The sequence below is a fragment of the Leptinotarsa decemlineata genome, unplaced genomic scaffold (assembly GCF_025532065.1).
Source record: "Leptinotarsa decemlineata unplaced genomic scaffold, Ldec_3_MD MMD2_P_RNA_scaffold_4, whole genome shotgun sequence".
NCBI classification, from domain to species: domain Eukaryota; kingdom Metazoa; phylum Arthropoda; class Insecta; order Coleoptera; family Chrysomelidae; genus Leptinotarsa; species Leptinotarsa decemlineata.
Window position 1 is genome coordinate 4,442,524 of NW_027412531.1, and position 24,788 is coordinate 4,467,311.

General features: G+C 33.7%; 1 protein-coding gene across 1 annotated transcript in view; it reads right to left on the bottom strand.

Annotated features, from left to right (window-relative positions):
- Positions 1 to 24,788, bottom strand: part of LOC111514569 (mitochondrial inner membrane m-AAA protease component paraplegin) — a 45,814-nt gene that overhangs the window by 15,390 nt on the left and 5,636 nt on the right. The window contains exons 4-7 of the mRNA XM_074186708.1: positions 19,529 to 19,756; positions 14,387 to 14,703; positions 8,941 to 9,160; positions 3,029 to 3,299 (exon numbers count right to left, since the gene is read on the bottom strand). Of these exons, the coding sequence (XP_074042809.1) occupies positions 3,029 to 3,299; positions 8,941 to 9,160; positions 14,387 to 14,703; positions 19,529 to 19,756 (1,036 nt within the window). The remainder of the gene's footprint in view (positions 1 to 3,028; positions 3,300 to 8,940; positions 9,161 to 14,386; positions 14,704 to 19,528; positions 19,757 to 24,788) is intronic.

Genomic DNA, 24,788 nt, shown 5'->3' on the forward strand with positions numbered 1-24,788 from the left:
AATCCAATATAGGAAAAACTGAATATGGAGTGCCACAAGGTTCATTTTTCAGACCATTACTTTTTGTATTGTATATTAATGACAGAACAAAACTGAACATCTTGTTAAAAATCACATTTTTGCAGATGATACTACTACTACTAGATAGATAGATAGATAAATAAGTTACAGACGTACTTAACTCACTTGAGTGCCTGAATTTTGTTTATCTCTAACAATGTTGGTAAGCTAATTTGAAAACCGGTCAGTAAACAAGATCGATTTGATTTGAATCCACTATAGCTGTGCCACTGCAGGTGATTAGTTATAAAAGAAATAACTAAAAATGTTGTCAAAGCCAGCATTTTAAATGGCAATTCCCAAGGTGAAAATATATTAATACCGCGAATCCCTATTGTACATACAGATGTGCCAATTCATGTGCAATTTCTAATTAGATTGGCATTTGCAATAACCGTTTGTGTCTTGGATTTGAGAACACCATATTTTTCACAAGGACAATTATACGTGGCATGCTCTGGAGTGGGAAAACGTTTCATTTTTTTGTGTTAGCTGATTGTGGACTAACGAAAAATGTTATACACACTATAGCATTGAGGGATTAATATTATTTGTAAGGGTTATTGTTCCGATAGAAATAATTTTTGTGGCAAAACAACGTGTGCCGGGTCAGCTAGTAATCTTTTAAAAATCCCATACCATCTACTGATCTATTATTTTTCCAGCCACTATTTTTATTATTGTAAAAACAGATTCGTTTATGAAGGTCTTTTTGCATCACTAGTTAAATATACCTATAAGATCGAATCGGATAAAACAGAAACATAAATGCCACTTCTCACATGATTCACTGATTTGTAACTTAGTTTCACTTTGCACTGATATACAGTGCATTTCTTCAATGCCCCCCCCTTTTATTTTTTGAACAGGTCAACTCAAAAAATTGAAATTGGGGATAATGAAATTAATGCATGAATACTCATGAACAATCTCTGAAATGGTCAATTCCCGTCAATTGGAAGAAAAAATTTAAGCGATTTTTATTCACGGTGCGACGCGAAACTTTCACGAGACGGAAAGGATTTTCAATGAACGTTTTCCGAATCGTCCTATCTGTAGAAAATATTTTAGAGCACTTGTATCCAAATTCACAACTACCGGTTGTACATAACAAAAAGCCCCCAGGTCATCCGTCAATTCTGGAAGAACAGCAAGTGCAAATAATTGGTGAGGTGGTAGTAAATTCTGAACAGTCCCATTATTCCGTTGCGATGTTTGTGAGGTGTCTCCTCCTACTGTGTGGAGACTTTTGAATAGAAATAGGCATCATACATACAAAATTAAAATGGTACACCAATTAACTGAAGACCCTGATCGAAGAACAGAATTCTGCGAAATCATGACGGAAACCATTGCAAGGCATCTTACCTATCCCCACAATATTTGTTTTAGTGACGAATGTATTGTTTTTAAACGGAAATGTTCACAGACAAACTTGCCGATATTGGAGTGACACCAACCCTCACGTTTTCAGAGAAACACATACCCAATATCCAGAAAAATTTAACGTTTGGACAGGAATATTGGGAAACCATATTGTAGTACCTCTATTTATTGATCAAAATTTAATAGGGGAACTGTATTTGAATATGCTGGAAACTACTGTTGACCCTCTCATCACTGATATTGTCGAAGCGAATCCTAATGAATTCGATATGGATATTGCATTCCAACAAGATGGAACACTACCACATTACTCCAGACAAGTAAGAAACTATTTGGATACTACTTTTCTCGGTCGTTGGATTGGCCGTGGAGGTCCTACAGAATGGCCTGCCCGCTAGCCAGATTTTTACACCTTTGGACGTTTTTTATAGGGCTATTTGAAGCAAAAGGTATACTAAACTGAACCTGCTTCAATATTGGATATACGGCAGAGAATAATAAATATTTGTAGAGATATTGACGTTACTGTGATCGAAAATGTTGGGCTTGAAATATCGGATAGGCTGTTCATATGTCAAGAAGTTCAAGGCAACCATTTCGAGCATGTTCTGAACTGACCTGAACTGCAATTATTAAAAGTTTCGCCATTTCCTAGTAGTTGAAGATATTGACATTATATTCTAGGGTTGTAAAGCATTTGTTAGGAGCTTCAAAAAGATGTGTCACAAAACCCCCCTTTCCATTTAATTTTTTTCCCAGATGGCGCCCAGTCGCCATCTTGAAAGTTTCATTTGTCAATTTCACTTCAAAATAAAGTATTCATGCATTAATTTCATTATCCCAAATTTCAATTTTTTGAGTTGACCCGTTCAGAAAATAAAAGGTGGGCCATTAAACAAAATGCACTGTATGAAAAATTGTGTGCATTGTACGCACTCCACTGCAGAAGGTGACCAAAATATATTTTTGTTGAATTAAAGAAACTAGGCTTTTACCTTTCAATACAGCAGGTGAGGTAATAAATGATGAAATTAAATATTACCCAACTGATACATTAAGTTGAATTAATCAGTAACAAAAAAAAAGAGAGGCACTTGTCATAAATCACATGCAGGACAGAATTGAGATATTTTTACCATGCAGAACAAATTGGAAAAGCTGATACGTACTATAAGAAAATAGAAGAGTTCTGACCACTGTCCACCTAGTTGAGCAATACACCCATTGAGCAGTGACCGCTTACCTCATACAGCAGCATTTCCTATGTTACCAGGTTATGATCTCCAAAGTTTCTTCAACACGTTGGCCACACCTTTGACCTTCTTAAAGAAAGCATGAAAGCACAAACACATACCAAGTGTATAAGAAACAAGTACAAAAGCAGCTTTTATCAAAACTTTAAATACATATCATTTGACAGTTAAAATTACCAAAAAAACAAAATTAAAATTACAATAAATTGACTGCCTTTGTTACTTGACTCTTATGGAAGCAGTTGTTTAATTCAAGTTATTAGAGTTCATGCATTGAATATTTCAAGAAGCCTGTTCCATGTGCAATTAGGATTGTATCAAATACTTACCCACAAGCCTCTCCACGGCATACTCCAAATCGTCTTGAAAAACTTTTCCTTTTTTCAACCGTGCCGCATGCAGGGCAGCCTCATTACAAACATTTGCAATATCTGCTCCACTGAATCCAGGTGTTAGATAAGCTAATCGTTTCGAATAAGTATCTGGTGCATGCTCCAAAACAATGCCTTTCAGATGCTGTTCGAATATTTGTTTTCGTTCAACTAAGTCGGGGTAATCTATCAGGATATGTCTATCAAATCGTCCAGGACGTAACAAAGCCTACACAAAAATATAAAAATAATAATCTTTTGAAACAGGAAAATTATACATTTCATTAGTTCGGACTTCCATTGTCTAATGGAAGACGATTGTGGATACTATAATAATAATATTCATTTCTTTGGTTGAAAAGTACAGTTAACAGAAATCAATGCACAATAAACAAAGAAAATGTCAATTATAAAAGTAAATGCAAAAACATATACATGTAAATAACTACATATAACCTTTTTATAAAAGTCAGTCCAAATAATATAGACAACACAATAACACAAACAGTGATAAACATCCATAAGTAATAAAAGTAACATATAAATATAAAAATATTAATGTAACTAGTTATAGACTATAAAATACAATTAACACACAATTTCTCAAGTATTGAAAGTAAACAATTTAACCAAATGTGTTAAAGCTCAAGATCTCAGGTTAGTTGATTGTAGGTGTTTAAAAGCATCCCTACATGACTCACGATACCCTAGCTTAGCTATTATTCTAACTGTAAATTTCTGGAGGAGAAACATCCTTTTAACAGAAGCACTCATACCCCAGTTGAGAATGCCATATAGAAGGTGTGAATGGAAGTTAGCACGGTACAATGTTAAACAGTTATAGTAGAGAATCGAAATGAAGCGAGAATAAAAGTAAATGACAGATACAAGCAATTTAAGAATAAGTATATCTTAACTTATTTCTAAGAATGTCCTCGGAAATATGAAAGAGATCGAATTTTGTATTATTCCCGTTTATGACTATTCTTGATAAAGGAGAATGCATTCCATAGTTACACCTATGGCAATCTATTGCAAAGGTTAGATTATTTCGTGTTTTTCTAGAGGAAACATGAAGATTTACTTGGGCTAGAAGAGTTGAGCAATTAATTCTAAAATTAAGCAATTTATGAAGGAATATAATATCTATATGTTCTCTGCGTAAACTAAGTTTCGGTAAACCAGTTACAGACCGAATTTCTGAAAAAGAGTGATCACTGAGAGGTATACTAGAGAGTATACTAGAGCTGCAATGATTTGACATGAATCTAATACAATAGCAGCTTTTCTTCAGTTTATTACATGAGGTATCAATATGTTGATTCCATATTAATTCCATATTTGTTAAGGAGATTGCAATTGCTGTATTTCTTGAGGAGCATTTGACTATGCACTACCTAAATCTACAGGATTGTCTCTGGCTAGAAAGGGTATAGAATCGACCATAACTGGCTGGATCTATGCCATGCTATTAAACAGAACCACAACTACGATTCTTCAAGGCGAGGCCATTAGGTTCAGGGACACCTTTGCTTGATGCCCTCGACAGAAGAAAAGCTTATGCAGATGACCTTGTCATCCTGGCAAAGGTGCACGTCGGAAAATTGGACGATCTAACGCCACTTTCCCTCAATGGTGAGGTCATTCCATTTGGAACGGAGGTGAAATATCTTGGCATTATCCTTGATGAAAAACTCACCTGGAACGCTAACTTGGAAAAAGTCTTACACAAAGCCAGACTATCTCCATGTGATGATTGTTAGACCAATGATCCCTTATGGTGCAATTGCTTGGTGGCCGAATGCTTTACAGAAAACGGCCCAAGCGAAGCTCTCTGAATCAGAGACGCTTGTCTGGCTATCAGTGGTCCCATCAGTACCACACCGTCAGCGGCCATGGAGATCCTTCTAAATCCACCTCCCCTCCACATTTTTCTGGAGAGAGAGACTAGATGGATTGCATACAGACTTTTGCACATTGTCAATTGCACAAATCAATTTAATGCAGAGTGCAACAGACTGTTGATTGGCACTGGAAGTCACAGCATTCGGGAAATAACTTCTGACTTTATGCCTCCAACTGTCAACTATGAACTGCCTTATAAAGTACTATTCCCGAGCAGGAAGGACTGGATCCTCCAGGAGAAGGAATATTAAGAGCAGATAGTTGTTGGTTCACAGTTGGATAAATCCAACCTCACACACAAGTCAATGAAAATATTCTTCATTGGACCAGAACCTGTCATTGGCATCACTCTAGGCTTTGCCAAACAAACTTTGAACACCTGGATGGCAAGAAGATTTATGGACTTCTGGCAGAATCTTCCAGGATTGGCTCACTCCAAGGCGTTTATTCACCCTTCGAAACTTGATACCAAACAGATGCTGGACGTCAGTTGGGATGAACTACGATGTCTAACAGGCCTTCTTACAGGTCACTGTCATTTGAATCATCATAGAGACTTGGACTATTGGAAGACAGTGTGTATCGCCTCTGTTTGGAAAATGATGAAACAGTAGAGCATATCCTTTGTGCCTGCCCCGCTGGGGATCGAATTAGGTTCTTAGAGTTCGGCAGAGCCGTACTCTTACCATCTGACCCGAAAGACCACTTACGTTACAAACGAATCGGCTTCGTTAACAAGCTGGGTTTGTTCGGCCGAGTGTGAATAGGTATGAGCCACAATAAACCCTTATGGGTTGCGGTGGAGGGTCGAATAGACCCACTCACTTCAGACCTAACCTAACCTAACCTACATATTTGTTACAAATTGGAATGATTCAGGGCTACTTTTAATTACATTTGGTAATTTGTTGAATCGATCAAAACCCTTGAAAAACAAAGAATTCATGGTGGTTTTTGTTCTGTTTATATATAAATTATTATTATTTCGAGTGAAAGACAATGTACTGTTCAAAATAAGATGGTCCTAAATTGTTCAATATTTTATATACGAAAATCATTATGAAATATAATAGTCTTTTGGAAATGGATTGCCAATTTAAAACATTAAGCATAATAGTAATAGGGGTATCTCTACGTGGTATCTCTACCACGATTCTGAAGTTTTTGGAGTTGAGACGATTTATTCTGATTGAATAGATATAGGATAGAGGAACAGTAGTCAAAGTGTGGCTAAATAATTGACTTATAAACTGTGATACTTGACTCGGTTGAAAGATTATTGGCACTTATAGAGAAAAAGAATAATTTTTTTGAATTTTTTTATGAATATACTCAAAATGTTCATCAATCGATATAGTGTTATCCATCAGGAATCCCAGATATTTAGTTGAATTCACTACTTCAATTCTATCATCATCAATGCTGAGGTTAATAATTTTTGAGTATATTTTGAATGAATTTAAATTTGGTGGTGATTATCATCGCTTTTGTTTTCAATACATTCAGCTTCTGTTTATTTATTTTCAAATAATTGTTGTCACTTGCTAGAGTATTACTCATTTTATATATATCCATTTCAAGGTTCACATCGCTATATGCCATTGGAGTATCACCAGCAAAAAAGTTCAATAATTCACAATTAACAAACAATGGCAAATACCTAAATTATAGCTGAAAAAAAATTATTTTACAAATTTAAATCATAAATTAGTCTACCCTGATTAATATTTTTATATATTAAATAAAACAAAAAAAAACATACATTTACAAAATTCCAAATCAATTTATTCTCAATTCAGAAAAACAAACAGTATGGTCTATTAGCTATGCAACAAATTATATTTTGAAATCTTATATTGCTGAAAGATAGTGCAAGTTTGTTAAGCAAACAAGGTGTCCTAAGAATGGCTGCAGACAGAAATAAAGGACTTTTTCTATGAAAAATATAACAAAATGCTATTCAGAAAAATTATTCAGTATTGAGAATTTTTTCCATATCTCCCGTTTAAATATTTATTACTTTCTGAAAACTTTTATTGTTCCCATACGATTTATTTTCAGTATTCTCATTTAATCACATTCAAAATAGCAACAACAAAATTACTTTTGAATAAAGTTTTTTATGAGATATTGGTAAAATTTACTGTGAAATTATTTTTTTTAAGTAACCATCAACGTATTCAACAGAATTTAATAGGGGAAAAACTCTGAATAAAAGAATAAAATTAGTTCTATGAACAGTTCATGTTTTTTGAATGTCTGTAAATGAAAATATTTTCATTCAGTGTAATGTTACCGAAAAAGGCAGAATTAGATTTCATTTATGGTAGGGGTTATAAACTAATGTGAAGCTGTAGGTATTTTTAACAAATGACATCCAGAAGAACAAATTCACTATTCAAAGGTCAGTACAATTTTGAATAGCAAACAATTATAATAAAATGCATTTAAAAAGTGTACATTCAGAAGAAAACCAAATAGAAATCCATCAGGTTGTTGTCGAAAACCCTAGAAGGTCCATACAATCAAGTTATGAATACAGGTGTAAAAACCCAACATAGAATAACATAATTTTCATTAACATCCAGAATTGTATAATATGTAAAATTTAATAAAATTTAATAGTAGCACCGCAAACTTTTTGAAAAATGAATTAGGATAGTTTGGATAAACGATATACCAATTCTAGGCAGCCTCCTTATTCCCCAAAATTCATATTGCTGGATTTTTTTGGGGACTTTCAAACATGTACAAAGATTCACTTTCAGTAGTATTGAAGAAATTTGTTTATGTATATACAGGGGAAAGACCATTTCAGATATAAGTAGTACAGTAGTACTTGATGCAATACAGTGGGTTAAAAGTAAATTATAAGAATAATACAATTTCAAAGTAAAATACCAAGTAGATTATTAAAAAAAAATTAAAATGTATAACAATATGAACTAATATAATTGTTACAGGCAAGTAACACTAGACACAATACAACACAAGCAGAGAGTATTAGAGGGCTAGGTGAAGAATATGGTTTTTAAAGCAGGAAACTGATATATTAAAGGTTTGAATGTTATTTAAATTGTTAGCCAATCAAAGAGTTCTCTCAATCAAAAGAATGAAGCTATTGTATGAATAATTGAATATGTGAGAAGTAATATAAAACGTTTGCACCTGTCTAGATGAAGGTCTGGGGACATGTAAAGATATTTTGGAGAGAAGCTCGGGGCTGATACTCAGTCTGTTGATAATTTTTAATAGAAGTATCAAATCTCTATGTTTTCTGCGAGCCTCAAGAGAAGGTGTGCTCAAAATGCATTCCAATGCAGTAGTCATAGTATACACGCATCTTGAAGCCAATATATTGCAGGAAATTGTGCTGTACGGCCTCTAGTTTCACTTTTTGTGTAACATAATGTATTGTTGAACAATAATCGAGATGAGATCTAACTAGGAAAGAATAAAGAGATTCAATAGCAGTGATGTTGGTGAAATCACGGGTGGTTCTCTTTATAAAGCCAAGCATCTTCATAGATTTTTGAATTACAGCGGAAATGTGTGATTTATAGTCTAGGATCACACCTAGATCTTTGGTTTCAATAGCAGAATGTAGGTAAGGTCCGATTATTTATACTATATTCGAAAGTGTTTGAAAAGATGTTGCGAACTACTGAAAGTGAACTTTATAAGCAAACCATTAAATGTATCAAAAGAAAATATGAATATAGAGATACATTTCAATAATGTTTCTTATCAATTGCTTATTTTTTTAATATTTGTTCAGTTGCCAAGGTATTTAACCAACTAACTTTTGGAGGAGTTATTTTTTCACACTAAATAAAATGAGCTTAATCCTCGAGAATATACTTCAATTTCCATTGAAACTACTTTATTTCTAACAAGTGTTTTTGGAACCATTTCCTAACAACTTTCTTAATCTCTATTTGGTAATGAGTATAATATTCACCCACCTTATCTAAAATATCTGCTCTATTGGTGGATGCTAGCATGATAACACTCTCTTTGCTTGCCATTCCATCCATCTCGACTAATAACTGGTTCAAAGTTTGCTCACTTTCGCCACTTGCCCCTTCAGGGCTCATTTGTCCACTTCGCTTTCTTCCTACGGCGTCAATTTCGTCAATATATATAATACAGGGAGCCCTTTTTCTTGCTTCTTTAAATAAATCTCTGGAATGAATAATTCTCTAGTATTTTTTAGCTTAAGCATCAATAGTTCTCGGAAATACACATTTTGGATTTATTTCAAACTATAGTCTGTCAAATATGAGAATCAGGTTAATGGTAAATATTATATTTTCAAATCATTATGAACTTATTTTCAATAATTCACAAGATATCTCTTATAGATGTTATACAGTGTATAAAAGCCAAATGAAATAAATTCATTATTTCCGTTACAGTACATATTTTAACAAAATCCCGAAACACGTCAAATTTAAATTATAATTTGACATACTTCAACGGAAAAATGCTACCCCTACCTTCAACCCCCGTCGAATGACAGGTGCAATCCCCAATTTTTTAAATGGGAACTATAGGCTTGTCATATATCGTTTGAAAAGCCTCTTCATTCTCTATTCAAAATAGTTATCACTTTCGAATTTATTGCAACAATTAAGAGAGAAATAAATTAATTAAAATTATGTGGTTAATGCAAAACATAATGAAATGTAGAATACGAAAAAGAACTATGGATGTTAACGAAGTAGATGTTCAAAATGTTCACCGCAAACTTCTTGGCAACATCCTAATCTCAAATAAAACTGTCTTCTTTCTAACATTATTTATGATCCAAGTCGAAGACGTTTCACAGGTGCCTGATGGTTTTACTTCAACTCTCTGTGCGGCATTAGCTGGGTGGGTTGTTTGTTTTTCCGTTAGGTATCTGCCACACGTACCTAAAAAGTCGTAGGTCTGCATGAGAGGAAATGGGCAACCCTGAGCATGTCACAATGCACCTCTCCGGAATATTAATCATATCATATGCTGGCCAAACGCACCTATGGAAAGACTTCGGGGTTGAAACCACACATGATGTATTGGCTGTATACCATGGTGGTTAAACCCATGAAAACAATGCTTCTATTGTCTGAATTTCATTAGTTCGGACTTCCATTCTCTGATATTATATAAAATAATTTGAAATCCCTGAAAGAACTAAAAAGGAAGAATTAAAAATGAATAATTGAAAAATAATTATATTAAGCAAAAAAATCTGAAATGAAATAATAGTGAAATAGAATACAAGCAAAAATAGAACTAGTGAACAAAAAATAAAAAAGTAAAAAAGTTAAGAGACTCCAAGCCAAGTTACTTCACGACGTTTCGATTGTTAGTATCCACAATTGTCTTCGGGTGATGACTGGACTGATTCCTCCGAGAGATGACTATTTATGGGTCGTTCGAGTGCTTTCACTTATCCCCGCTTTCCATTTTTTTTCGCTTCACTGGTTCAGAGGGAGACGACCGTTTGGCGGGAGTTGGTCATTTTTCGCTTGATGATGGGTGTCCATATGTTGTCTATTTCTACTCTGGCTTGACTGAATACGTTGTTGGACAACATGTATGCGGCTTCTTGAATTTTCTCCTAAACCAATGTTCCTCTCTGTGTAAGATCTCAGCTTGGGACCACTCGATGTTGTGATGATGGATCCAAACATGGTCTGCTATTCCTGATTTGCTGGTTTCCCCTCGCTGTGTGTGTTTCTTGTGCTCGGCAATGCGAACATTCAATGGCCTCTTAGTTTCAACGATATAGGATTTCCCGCACTTACAGAGTATCTGGTAAATGCAATTCTTGGAATCGCAGTCCGCGTTTGGTGGCCTGGTTTTCGTGAGGCTGCTACGGATAGTGTTACCGTTGGTAACAGGTTCTGATGTTGTACTTGGAACCAATTCTGCTTATCCTCTCCGATAATCCTCTGATGTAAGGAAGTGCAAGCACTGGTTGTGACGCCTCCTCTTTCTTGCTAGGCTCCTGCTGTCTTTTAGCCAAAATCTTTTCTACCATCGCTTTGGAGTAGCCTTTCCATTGAAGATCATTTTTGATTATTTGATTATTTTTGATTATCAACCAATCCGCTGCAATAACTACTTATTCTGCACTGTTCGAATCCATTATTAGATATGGCTTGTCTGTCTGGAGCTCGGTAGCTCAGTTTCATTTAAATGCTATATTCGTCATTCAGAAGAGGGCCGTAAGATGTATCATAGGAGCTAATTTTGAAGACTCCTGCAAACCAATCTTTAAAACGTTGAGAATAATGACACTTTACTCTCTGATAATTTTTGTAAAGTTACTATATGTCAAACAAAACATTAATAGTTACTCTGTTGTGTCCGATATACACAGTCACAATACTAGAAATAAAGATAATTTGATTTTACCTCAAACCCGGTTATTGATATTAAAATGTACAATGCCCTACCTCTTACAGTACGTTCTCTGAACTATAGTAAATTCAAAAAACATTTAAAGACATTACTTACGGAAAATCTCCTGTATGGTATTAATGACTTTTTCCATTCACTCCCTGGACCATAGAGCAAAGATGCCTTTCACGATTGTATGTATGTACTGTATAATTATTTTTATTGCACTGTATCTTCTGAAGATTTTATATTTTATTTTTGGCATATGTTAATTTGATGGTATTTTGTGACATGTTCTAAAGCTGTAGCTTTGTTATGAACCAAATAAAAAATTTGAATTTGAAATTTGAATTTGATGATGTCTAGTTCCTTCTCGAGACCTTCTTTTGTGCTACAGAGCACGAAAGCACGGTCCAATAGAGTCTTGATGATTCCTCTTTTAGTTGATTGATGGTGGTTAGATTCGTAGTTCAGATACTGTCCCGTGTGAGTGGGTTTTCAGTATACAGATGTTTCCCACTTAGTGTCGGTCCTCTTCACCAAAACATCTAAGAATGGCAATTCATTGTGGATTTCCTTCTCCATTGTGAAAGTGATGGAAGGTCTCACGCTATTGACGTGTTTCAAAAAGGCGTCTAGTTCAGGATTCCCATGGTTCCATATTATGAAGGTGTCGTCAACATATCTCAACCAAACTCGAGGTTTCTTGTGGGCTTCTTCAATGGCCAGAGTTTAAAACCAACATATATATGGAGTAGTAACAGATCCGGTAACACCATCCATAGCAGCCTCACGAAAACCAGGCCACCAAACGCGGACTGCGATTCCAAGAATTGCATTTACCGGATACCCTGTAAGTGCGGAAAATCCTATATTGGTGAAACTAAGAGGCAATTGAATGTTCGCATTGCCGAGCACAAGAAACACACACAGCGAGGGGAAACCAGCAAATCAGGAATAGCAGACCATGTTTGGACCCATCAACACAACATCGAGTGGTCCCAAGCTGAGATCTTACACAGAGAGGAACATTGGTTTAGGAGAAAATTCAAGAAAGTCGCATACATGTTGTCTAACAACGTATTCAGCCAAGCCAGCGTAGAAATACGCAACATATGGAATCATCAAGCGAAAAATGACCAACTCCCGCCAAACGGTCCTCTCCCACTGAACCAGTGAAGCGGAAAAAATATTTTCATTTTGGATTTTTGTTAAATTGTTTTATTTTTACTTGTATTTTATTTCACTATTATTTCATTTCAGGTTTTTTTGCTTAATATAATTGTTATTTACAGCTATTTCTTTTCAATTCTTCTTTTTCAGTTGTTTCAGGGATTTCAAATCATTTTATATATTAGACAATAGAAGTCCGAACTAGTGTAAATAAATCTTCATTTCAGTTAACGCTTGGCCAGTACAAAACAGTCTTCAAGACTGAAATGTACCTATGCAATCTTGCAATGTGCAAGGAACAATAATTTGAGGGCTCAACAAAATGATTGAAATCAATATTTTCACAGACAGCCAGACTGCATTAAGGGCCTTGACAAACCCAAAACTGATATCGAAACTGGTCTGGAAATGCTGTGAGGAACTCAGGAAACTGGCGAACAGAAATATATCAACTATATACTGGGTTCCAGGACACTTTGGTATCTTGGGTAACGAAAAAGCTAACCAGTATCCAAAAAGAGAACCAAAGAACTGATTCAACAAAGCAGGGATCGGCTAAGAAGAATTACAGGGCTACTCATTGGACACTGTTCATTAATGGGACACCTGAACAAAGTAGGGCTGTACAGCAGATATCTTAGCTGCAGGCAATGCAACAAAGGGGCAGAGAGAGCTCGTCATATTTTATGTAAATGTGAGGCTTTGGATCACAAGAGACAAAAAATATATGGACAACCTAAACTGTTAATGAATCAAAGAGGTTTTGTATTGAAGTGTATAATATTTAAAAAGAATATATATATATATATATATATATATATATATATATATATATATATATATATATATATATATATATATATCATATGATATGATCATATGATATATGATACTATCATATGATACTTTGACCGAACCACATGGCCTCAATCCAAAAATGTATTTTCTTGGCTATAAGCCTATTTTGTTTTATATAATTCAAATATTACAAATGTACAATTCACTTATTTTGATACTTCCTGTTGCCTGACAAGTAAGTAATCTCAAACAATTTTTCCAAATTTCTTAACCTTAAAAAATTTTACAACTTCAATTATCACTAAATTCCCTTTTCAACCAGATCACTTACTTTCAGGTGAGCACTGATGATGACGAAAGTCGAAAACGCTTTGCAAGAATTTTAAAATATTATACACTTTAATACAAAACCTCTTTGATTCATTAATTCAAATAAGTGTATTCAGCTTTTCCAAATCCTTTTAACCTAAACTGTGCCAAGAAGAATATAACATACGTCCAGCAAGAAACCTGTACAGACTAGTCATGGGAATAAGATTGTTGGAATGGATGTCATGAAAAAAAATGGGTGGAAAACGTAGAAGCCCTTGAGGCTGCAGTGTTTTCCAGATACTTGAAAGAAATGCACAAGTCAGACGGCTCCCAGGAAGTGAAAAATAGCCTGTGAAAGGTGATCATATACTCCATAAGTCAAAGCATATTACAATTGAATTTTCCCTTGGTTTCCATTGCATTTGGATAATTTGACTTGATCTCTCCAGGTAAAGGAAATGCATATCTATGTAAAGAACCGGTATCTTCTCGACACGATAACCCTAAAATTTACAGACTCAAAAGTAGCAGATAGGGGTCTTTGAAGTTATTGTACCCATTATCGAAGAACCCAATAAAAAACACACTACCTTTTCTTCTTGCTTGTAATACAATGGGAGCTGTAGAGAACATTGATATCAGTATACATTCTGGACATTTCCTTTTTTGTTATAAAAAATAAATCAGTTTTTAACCTGACCTGCGAAGATCATCAGATAAAAATGCAGAAAACCTCACCTGACTCTTGCTGCTCCCAAACCTCCAATCATTTCAATGAATTCTGACCCATTCATTGAAAGGAAAGGTACATTAGCCTCGGTTGCCACAGCCTTGGCTAGAAGGGTTTTTCCGCAACCAGGAGGTCCTAACAGAAGAGCACCTTTAGGAACTTTCGCACCAAGACTCTTGTAGTGCTCAGGTCTTTTGAGGTAATCTACAAACTCCATTACTTCTTGTTTTGCTTCTCTCAAACCCGCAACATCTGAGAAATGAACTCCCTTTCCAGGACCAGTGAGTGGATCAACTAATGTGAATTTTGCTCTCCCAAGTTGCGTCTGGAAAATTATAGACAGTTTTAAAATGGTAGTTAATGACGGTATCACCCCCAGACTTGCTAAAACAGTTTCATTTCATTATTTCTAAAGCTTTTATTTCAATATTTTTCATATTTATTTTATTACTTGTGAAGACTTTTTCACAAATGAATTGTTCTAATAGACAGACAAATAGACAAACTTTAATCCTCTCTTATTCTTGCTGTTGAAATAATTGAAAATTTTTTTTTTACTCCACAAATAATATGCGTTGCATTTATAAAAATTAATATTGTTTTATAAAAACATTCTTTGTAGTTATTCGAGGTACTCTATATATGATAATTAACTCAAATAATATCAACAAAAAAACTAAAGGAACACAATGATTGATTGATAATATGTTTATTGTTTAAGAATAAAATTCTTGTTACAAACATAATGTCATAAATGAATATCAATATAAACATGAAGTATAAGATGGGAAGTATAAGTGTATAAAATGTAAATGATTAAAATAAAATATAAACTATATATACATACATATGCAAAAGTTGCATGACGAGAACTAGGACAACGAATAAGAAATATATTTTTCACACACAGTACAATCGCAATTTACACACATTCTAAATCACAGGGAAATGTCAAAATATTCTTGTAGGTCATAATAGGCTTTATCACTTGATAGTTTTGTACATTTCTTTCTGAATATGATGAAAGGAGTCTCTTTGATTTCATTGGGAAGTTTATTGTATATCCTGATTCCATTATATATCAACGAGTTTTGAACCAAACATGTTTTTGGAATTGGTAGACTCAGTTCATTTGACCGCCTTGTGTGGTATGCGACTGTAGCTGTAGATTTATAGTTCTCCCTATTTTCATGTATAATTGATACGGTTTCCAATATAAATATTGAAACAACCGTAAGGATTCCATGTGCTCGAAAAAGGGGTTTACATGAATCTCGCCATTTCGCTTTACATGAGTACCTGATAGCCCTTTTCTTCAAGTCAAAAAACCGACTGCATAAGTTGTTTACTGCAAACACCCCAAAAGGGTATACTATACCTTAGATGAGAGTCTATTAAGGCATAGTACACTATTTTTGCTGCAGCAAACCCCAGTTTTTTTGAGATGTTTCTCAGTGCGAAACATCCTGATGCCAATTTTTGGTTGATGTGTGCAATATGATGAAAGAATTTTAAATTTTCATCTGAATAAATTCCGAAAAATTTCAAAGTGGAGTTATTTTTTTATTGTGTTATTGTCTAGGACAGTGGTCGCCAACCTCTTCAATGTGTTGAGCTACTTTGTTAATTTTGGAATAAACAGCGAGCTACCCACACGGAAGCCACGTAACGCAACGTAAATAAAATAATCCACAGTTTATTTATCATTATATGTATTTATTTTACTATTTAACTGGTAATACATAATACATAGGTACTAATAATAAACTAATAACAAAATAACTAATGTTACTAGTATGTACTTGTTCATAGCTACATTCCTACCTATCAAACGAAGGTGTTTGAAAAATAAACACAAACTTTTATCCAGCCACAACGGCATGTCACGTATGATTTAAAAATAGTTGATAACAACAAAAAAGTAACGCACTATCATGAACATAAACATTGAAAAATAAAAAAGCACGTTCAATGACAAGGCTGACACTCAGACGCATCAATAATTTTTTTAATGTTTGCAGTATAATTTGATGCAGCCATTCGAATACAATTATCCAAATGTTCATCTGTAAGTCGATTGCGATATTTGTTCTTGATAAACTTCATATTGGAAAAAGAAGATTCACACAAATAGGTTGAACTGAATAATGCTTTCACTTTCAAGGCAACACGGCATAGAACTGAATATTTGTCTTTACTTACAATAGGCCAGATACATTCAGTACTTGAGACTAACGATTTTAAGGCTAAATCATTTTGAAACTCAATAACTTCATTTCTGTTGCAGCGATGTCTTCGCCAAAGTTCTGCATAACACAGTTGCAAACTGTTGGATATCAATTTCCATAAAGGGTGAAACAACAAACTGCGCTACTAAAGCCATTTCATTGAAATCCTTAAAACGATTTTTGAAGTTATTCTTCAGGGTAAAAATTATTTCTACATGATATTTGTTGTCATAGGGTTCTAATGGATTTTGAGATATTTTTTATGAAAGAATTGGAAAATGCTTGGCATCGCTGTTAATTAGGTTTTGTTCCCAAAACTCCAGCTTTTTGATAAATGCTTTTATATCAGAAATCATTTCCACTAGTTCTTTGTTTCTCCCCTGAAGCTGCAAATTAAGTTCGTTTAATTTCTCTGTAATGTCCACGAGAAAACCAAAATCTCTAAGCCAGATTGAATTTTCTAGTTCCGGAGTCGGTTCATCGCATTGTTTGAAAAATTGAACTATGCCAGATAGGACATCATTAAAACGTTTCAGCACCCGTCCTCTACTTAACCATCGGACTTCAGAGTGAAGGAGTAGGTCCCCGTATTGACAGTCAACTTCATCGGCCAAGGTTCTCAATAATCTTCTTTGTAACGCTTGAGCTCTAATCTTGTTTACAATTTTTACCACCAGTTTCATAACGTTGTTTAGTTTCAGGAAATTTCCACATAATGCTTGCTGATGGATAATGCAGTGGTAACAGAAAAATTGCGAAAAAGTTTCATCTTTACGACATAACGCCACCAGACCCTTATCACAACCCACCATAGTTGGAGCGCCATCGGTTGTCAAGCCTACCATTTTCGATATTGGAATTTTCTCGGAAGAAATAATATTTTTTAAATGAGAAAACAACTCATGTCCAGTAGTGTGTCCTTTCAGTGGAATGAACTTCAAAAGATCTTCTTTAATCGTAACACGGCCATCTGGGCAGTGTCAACGACATCTGTAACACAGTTATCTAAGTCAGTTCTTAACGGTAAAAATATATCATTGCTCATTACTTCTACACGTCTCATCACTGTATTAGCAGAAAGTTGCATAGATTTTATAGCTGAAACTATCTCGTCTTTATTTCTAAAGTTGGCAAATAACGAATCAGCAGCTTCTAAAAACGCATGTTTTATCATTTCCCCGTCTTCATAAGGTTTCTCTTTTTGTGCAATTATCTGAGACACACGTTACGATGCTTCAGTTGCAGCCTTATTTTTGTCGACTGTTCTTAAAAATATTGATTGTTGTCCAATTAACTGCTTTTTTACCTGTTTCAGTTTCTCCTTTCTGGCGGCAGAATGTAGTGGGAATGATTTTTCAAAATTAGAATGTACAGTTTTATGATGTCTCTCAATATTTCCTTTTTTATCAACGGAGACCGAAGTATTACATAACAAACACACATTTTTATCTTTAACTTCTGTAAAGTATTGTATTGTTCTTCCCATTCCGAATGAAAGTGGTATGTCTTTACCTTCTTACAACTGCTTGCCATAATATTATTTTTGTTATTGTCTACCAACCCAACTTCTGGACGTTGGTTACGCGTTCAGTTTTAAACTAAGCGCAATGTCGCCGCGCCGTGCGTATTTATCTCGTTCAAAGCAATCCAGATCGTTCTCGAACACTAACGCGCTGGTCCGGCTGGTCGGTTCTAGCCGATTCTAGCTTGATGGCGTCAGCGGCAGATCGCTCACCGCAACGTTGCCGCTGTTTATGTTTAATATTATGACAATTAGATTTTTTTGTGGAATTTTTGGAAGCTTCTCTGATTTTTGCAGTTTGTATTTTTTAAATTTAAATCGTTGTGAGTGCTACCAGAATTGCCTCCGCGTCCTACCGGTAGCTCGCGATCGACAGGTTGGCGACCACTGGTCTAGGGGGATATCAAGTATATTACAAGTATGCTAGTATATTTGTTTTGCTGGTATTCTATGATAGAAGATTAGAGTCAAACCAATACTTCACTTTTTTCATGTCTTGGCACATTTTGTTATGCAATCTGTTTTTGTCCTTGTTATGCCACAGCAAATAAGGTAAAGCTTCCTGTAATTGATATGTCGGTCAAATCATTAATGTATAACAGAAACAGTATAGGACCTAACACAGAGCCTTGAGGTACTCCACATTTTATTTCTACAACGTCCGACTTAGATGACGTTCTTACAAAATGTTTTCTGTCAGAAAGGTATGAATTTGGAAAGAAACTGAATTAGAAATTATATTTATAAAGCTAGGTGTTATTGATAATGTCAAAGAATATAATATGTGGTGTTGTTTTTAATGTTTGATTATATTGTGGACTGTATAAGTTATTTATATGACTGTAGATGAAATCAAACGTTAAGGATATGATGAAAAATGAGAAAAAAAAACCACTTTTGATATTACTGCAGTTACTTACGTTACTACAATTTCATCCTGTAAGGACATTTTCAAACGAATGTATTCGTTTGAAAATGTTCTTTTAGGACGAAACTGCGATAACGTTAGTTACAAATACAAATGGTATAAAAACACAGATAGTTTTATTTCTAATTTTTCATGATGCTCTCCTACCACATAGTAATGGCTACATCCATCAATTTAATAAGGATATGTCCATTATCACATATTTCTTTAATATCAATACAGAGATCTTAGTTTGAACTGAACGAAACTAACAATATAAATGACAATCAGCAAACAAATTTTTGTAATTTTTTCATTGCGAACTGTAGCATTCTTTCTCTATCAATAAATGAATTTAAGGTTGAATACTTTTCATAAAATGATATTAAATCTTTTTATTGCATGTATTATTACTGTCTTAGATTTTCATTCTGAAAATTTAACGAAAAGTTATATGAATCATCAATACAATTTTAACATTCATGATACTTACGAATGTATCCATACTGATGGGTGGTCGAATACTCTTACTTCTTGCTAACAGAGAAATGAGTAAGGCAACAACCAACAGGGAAATAATCAACTTCCCAGCAGTGTCTGTGCTACGTTCGAAGATGATCGGTACACCATCCTGTATTCCCAAGCGCCTCTCAGCCTCCCTCAATTTATCTTCAAATTTATTTACATCTACCACATTCATATGATAAGTTCTGTTGTCTACCTGTAATAATACATCGGCTATTATAAAATATTTTATTGAAAGGGGAAAAAGTTAAAAAATTTTACCAGCTATTGAATAGATTTCAGTGATTTCCTTAAGATATTTGCACAACCATAGTGTTATGGATAGATTGAACCAGAAATTGGTTTTAATAAACATAATAATCTTTTTCTACACCCGTACTCTAACAATACACTTATATGACCATAATCCGTTTCATAATGATATCCATTATGATACAGATTTTTCATAACGATACAGATTATCAACCAATAGAAACCCATAATTTTTCAATCAAGAATCCTGTTTCTTTGTTTGTCCTAGATTCTAACCTAAGTAACTAATTGCTTTATTTGTCAAAATCAGTTTTCATATTACCTACCTATATTATCAAAATGTCTGAAAACAGCGATATAGAAGGTATACCATCGACTCCAATATTTTTAAAAGATCAGATTAATTACAGTTGTTATTTTCAATATAAATATAATTAGAATCTCTATAGTTTTCATATATCCATGATAATACCATTAAGTTTGTGTTTTTTAAAAAAAATATGAGTTAATTACTGTAAATGTGTTCAATACAAATATAATATTTATAGTTTTTCATTATTTATCGGGTTTAGAAAAAATAGCGTAAGCAACTCTCATGTAATGGTTATTAATACACTCGCATATACCATACAAAACTCGCCTTCGGCTCGTTTCGTATCCCGGTTAATGCTCGTGTCTTAATAACCATCATTACATGATCCTTGCATAATATACTATTATTTTTTTAACTAGGCATCCTAATATATAAACACATTTCTAAAATTGGATGGACAAAGTCATAGTTTAACTTCATGACAATAAAATATGTATGCTCGGAATTATACAATCATTCAATGAATAGAAAAAATAACAATATTAATTACAAATACTAGACATACAGTGTCCGCAAAGTATGGAATAAATTCGATATTTCCAAAACCACAGGTCGTTTTACAAAAACCTGAAACATGTCGATTTTTAATTTTAATATTCTACATTTTACAACAAAATTTCAGTATACAGCGTGATCCATATTAATGTGACGTCATCGGTAATTTTTTTTAAATGCAACAACCTGTATTTGGTATCAGGTTTAGATAATCCGTAACGAGCTGATTCCGAAAAGGTATGATACTTGGGGTCTAACGGACAGAATTTGAAAGATGTGCACTTTAAAAATAAATTTTATTGATATCTAATAAAAGAAGAAATTAATTATTTTATATTTTTTTCTAATGATTAATTCAACAATGGAAAAGTAATCCAGTAGTAATTACATGACTTTATATTAAGTGTTCGAACTGTAGTCCTTGCTGTAGTTGACAGTAACCGTGCTAACAAGTATTTCTTATTAATTTCAAAAAACTAGGCGGCTAGTTTTTTTTGTTATTGTGAAATGTCATTATTTCGATTGACGTTCAGTAACTGTTAAATAGGACAGTAGTTGTTGTATTAATTCGTGAATTTTCTGTAGTACTGCTTCGAATTAATTTGAAGTATTTGAATTGAAGGGGTTATATTTTTTAGGAGTGATTAATTTTTGGGAAAGAAAGTGTTTGGCTTTCTACTACTCCATCTAGATACAAAAAAAAAGGATGAGGGAGTCTTCCAAAGAAAGGAAGGAAGTAACTCTATACATGGATGTGTAGATCATGCAAAGAAGTAACTTTCAGACACAAACTGAAAGAAAGTCGTCCTGAAACAGATGCTTTCATATAAACATTGAATTATACGAAAGAAAAAATTCTTTCAAAACAAATACTTCTATATGAACACTGAATTATACAGAAGATACTTTTCTCTACTCAGTTTGTATTTCAAATATTCGTTGTGGAATAAAAATCAGATATCATTCACATGCGTTCTCTTCAGTACCAAATTGGATAACATTATAGAAAATACACACACTTCATTCATGAATTACGATTTTTTTTATCAAGATGGAGTAGTAGAAAGCCAAACACTTTCTTTCCCAAAAATTAATCACTCCTAAAAAATATAACCCCTTCAATTCAAACAAGATTCCTCTTGGCTGGTATTGAATCAAATAGGTGAATGAATGTCATTAGGATGTGATCGATGACATAAGCAGATCAAGCTTATTCCGTGACATTCAAAATCGTAATTCATGAATGAAGTTTGTGTATTTTCTATAATGTTATCCAATTTGGTACTGAAGAGCCTTGGGGCAAGTGTCATAAGGCAAAACATCGATATATACCAGTGAGTATGACAGTGTTCTATGTAAGTGCAATTTGATACCATTCATTTAAAGTAGAACTCATGCGAATGATATCTGATTTTTATTCCACAACGAATGTTTGAAATACAAACTGAGTAGAGAAAAGTATCTTCTGTATAATTCAGTGTTCATATAGAAGTATTTGTTTCGAAAGAATTTTTTCTTTCGTATAATTCAATGTTTATATGAAAGTAGCTGTTTCAGGAGGACTTTCTTTCAGTTTGTGTCTGAAAGTTACTTCTTTGCATGATCTACACACCCATGTATAGAGTTACTTCCTTCCTTTCTTTGGAAGACTCCCTCATCCTTTTTTTTTTTGTCAAGATGGAGTAGTAGAAAGCCAAACACTTTCTTTCCCAAAAATTTGAAGTAGTAATGAATTTAAGTGTAAAGCAAAGAATTGAAATACTTATGATGATTGAAGACAGATCGCGAACTCAGATAGAAGTGAGTAAATTATTTAATGAAAAATATCCAGAAAGACGCATAACGCAGTCAGCAGTAAGATTGAAAATAAATTTCGAGAAACTGGTACAGTTGAAAATGCATGCAGTTCGTCCTTCTGTAAATGATGATACAAAACTAGATATTCTACTTGCTTTTGAAGAAGATGTGCACACTTCTGTTTGTAAGGTTAGTCATGATTTCAATGTCAGTAAAACAACTGTACACAAAGTATTAAAATTGGAAAAATATGCCTTTAAAATCGAACTTCGACAGGAATTAAACGAGGATGATCCATATAGAAGAATAGAATTTTGTGAAGCCATGATGGATAACTGTCACCGAGACCGTCTCCTCGTAAAAAATATAATTTTTTCTAATGAAGCCACTTTTACATTAAATGGAGGGGTCAACCGTCTGAATTGTAGGTACTGGGACAAAACCCCCACTGGATGCGTGAGTATCATACACAATACCCGCAAGAGGTAAATGTATGGGCTGGCATTGTAAGAAACAGGGTCATCGGACAATACTTTTTTGACGGTACTTTAGAGGGGCCAACATACCTTCAGTTTTTAAGGGGATATCTTGTACCTACTTTAATTAATTTATTCCCTAGTAGAATTAATCCTGGAAGTTTTGATGAAAGTTTATGGTTTCAACAGGATGGTGCGCCTCCATATTATGCTACAGATGTTCAAAGGTATCTCAACCAAATGTTTACGAACCGATGGATTAGTAGACGTGGACATATTAAATGGCCATATTGAAAAGAGCTCTAAAACAACGCATTTTAAACTCATCATTCCAACCTTTTTCTTTGAAAAATTATTGAAATACTTAAAAAAGAGGAATGAAATAATGCATTCAACATTTAAAGGGATACGTTTCTATTTCACCATTTGGCAACATCAGTTATAGCTAATAAAGGACAATGAATCTGTTACCTGTATGAGACAAACAAAGATGACATATTTCAGAGGCGTGCTGTTCTGTTTACTTATGTTCCGAGTTCAGAGACATTCTGTGACATATGACATTTTGTGCACCTAACCTATCTTCCTCTATATAAATAAATAACAAAACAACTGTTGTTTATGTGGCTTGTGGAGGGAACTATAATTTATATTTTGCCTTAATTGTTGTTTTATAAAGATAACTTTCCTTTTTTAAAGTAGAATATCTAAGTACATATGAATTATTTCAACTTGATATAGGCGTTGTTGCCAATATGTGAATTTGAAACAAATCCCTTTAAAAATTAAAACCCAACATTTGAAACATCAATTTGAATACTTTTCGAAGTGAATTCGAAAAATTCATGAATTAAACTCAACTTTATTTTGTTCAAACTTGCATTTGCTGTAATAACCCAAATTGAGGAACATTCCCCATTATATAGTACTGCTCAATCAATAAAAAATACAAAATTGCGAAACTACACCACATTTTTGTCACTTTCTCATGAAATTTTTACTCTCTAAAACTCATGAATAGTGGTCTGAGATGGGATCATTTTATATGATTTTCATCTCATTTCACTCAACTTTTCAAGAACAATCGTAGTTATCCAAATATTTTGGAGGTCTCCTGTAGCTTGACGTATGTCTAAAAAAGGTCTTCACAATTTGTGTTACTGGGCTTGAATTGCTATTTTTTACATTATTTATTTATTTTTCAAACAGGTGAAAACCTCATTACAGGGGGGGGGTTTCGTGTACATAATGGAGAACTGAAGACTTCATGACTTATGTGGTAAATGAGAGTGACAGCATGCTGATATTTTACTATAAATTCTATTATACTTTAATAGAATTTAATACTATATGTGTATATATTTGTATATATAGATGTTTATATTTCCTAAACACTTTTAATTTTTGAGTCAGTTTTGGTAATATTATTGGTTTGAATTCTTTTATAACAATTTGGTATGTTTATAAAATAATTAATAAGTGTTTTCTAAGATCTGAAGCATTACTTCAGTTACAAGATATGTATATATTGTGATCTGTATTATATATGTACAACTATGTATTTATACATTTTTTTCTATATAAGCTTTGTCAATAAGAGCGTATCTTAGACAATGAAGCATATTTTGATTGATGGATTGAGTCATGGATAAAATAAAATAAGATATAATAGATAATTCAAATAAAGAAAAGTATCAAAAGATGTTTGATAACAGTTGTTGAGGACAAGTGAGAATTTGCGAAAATAAATGGAATCTTGAATATTAGTCTGCTACTGTCAACAGGTGTTGATTCATTTGATCAATAATGATTCTTTGAAATCGAGAGCCAATCGT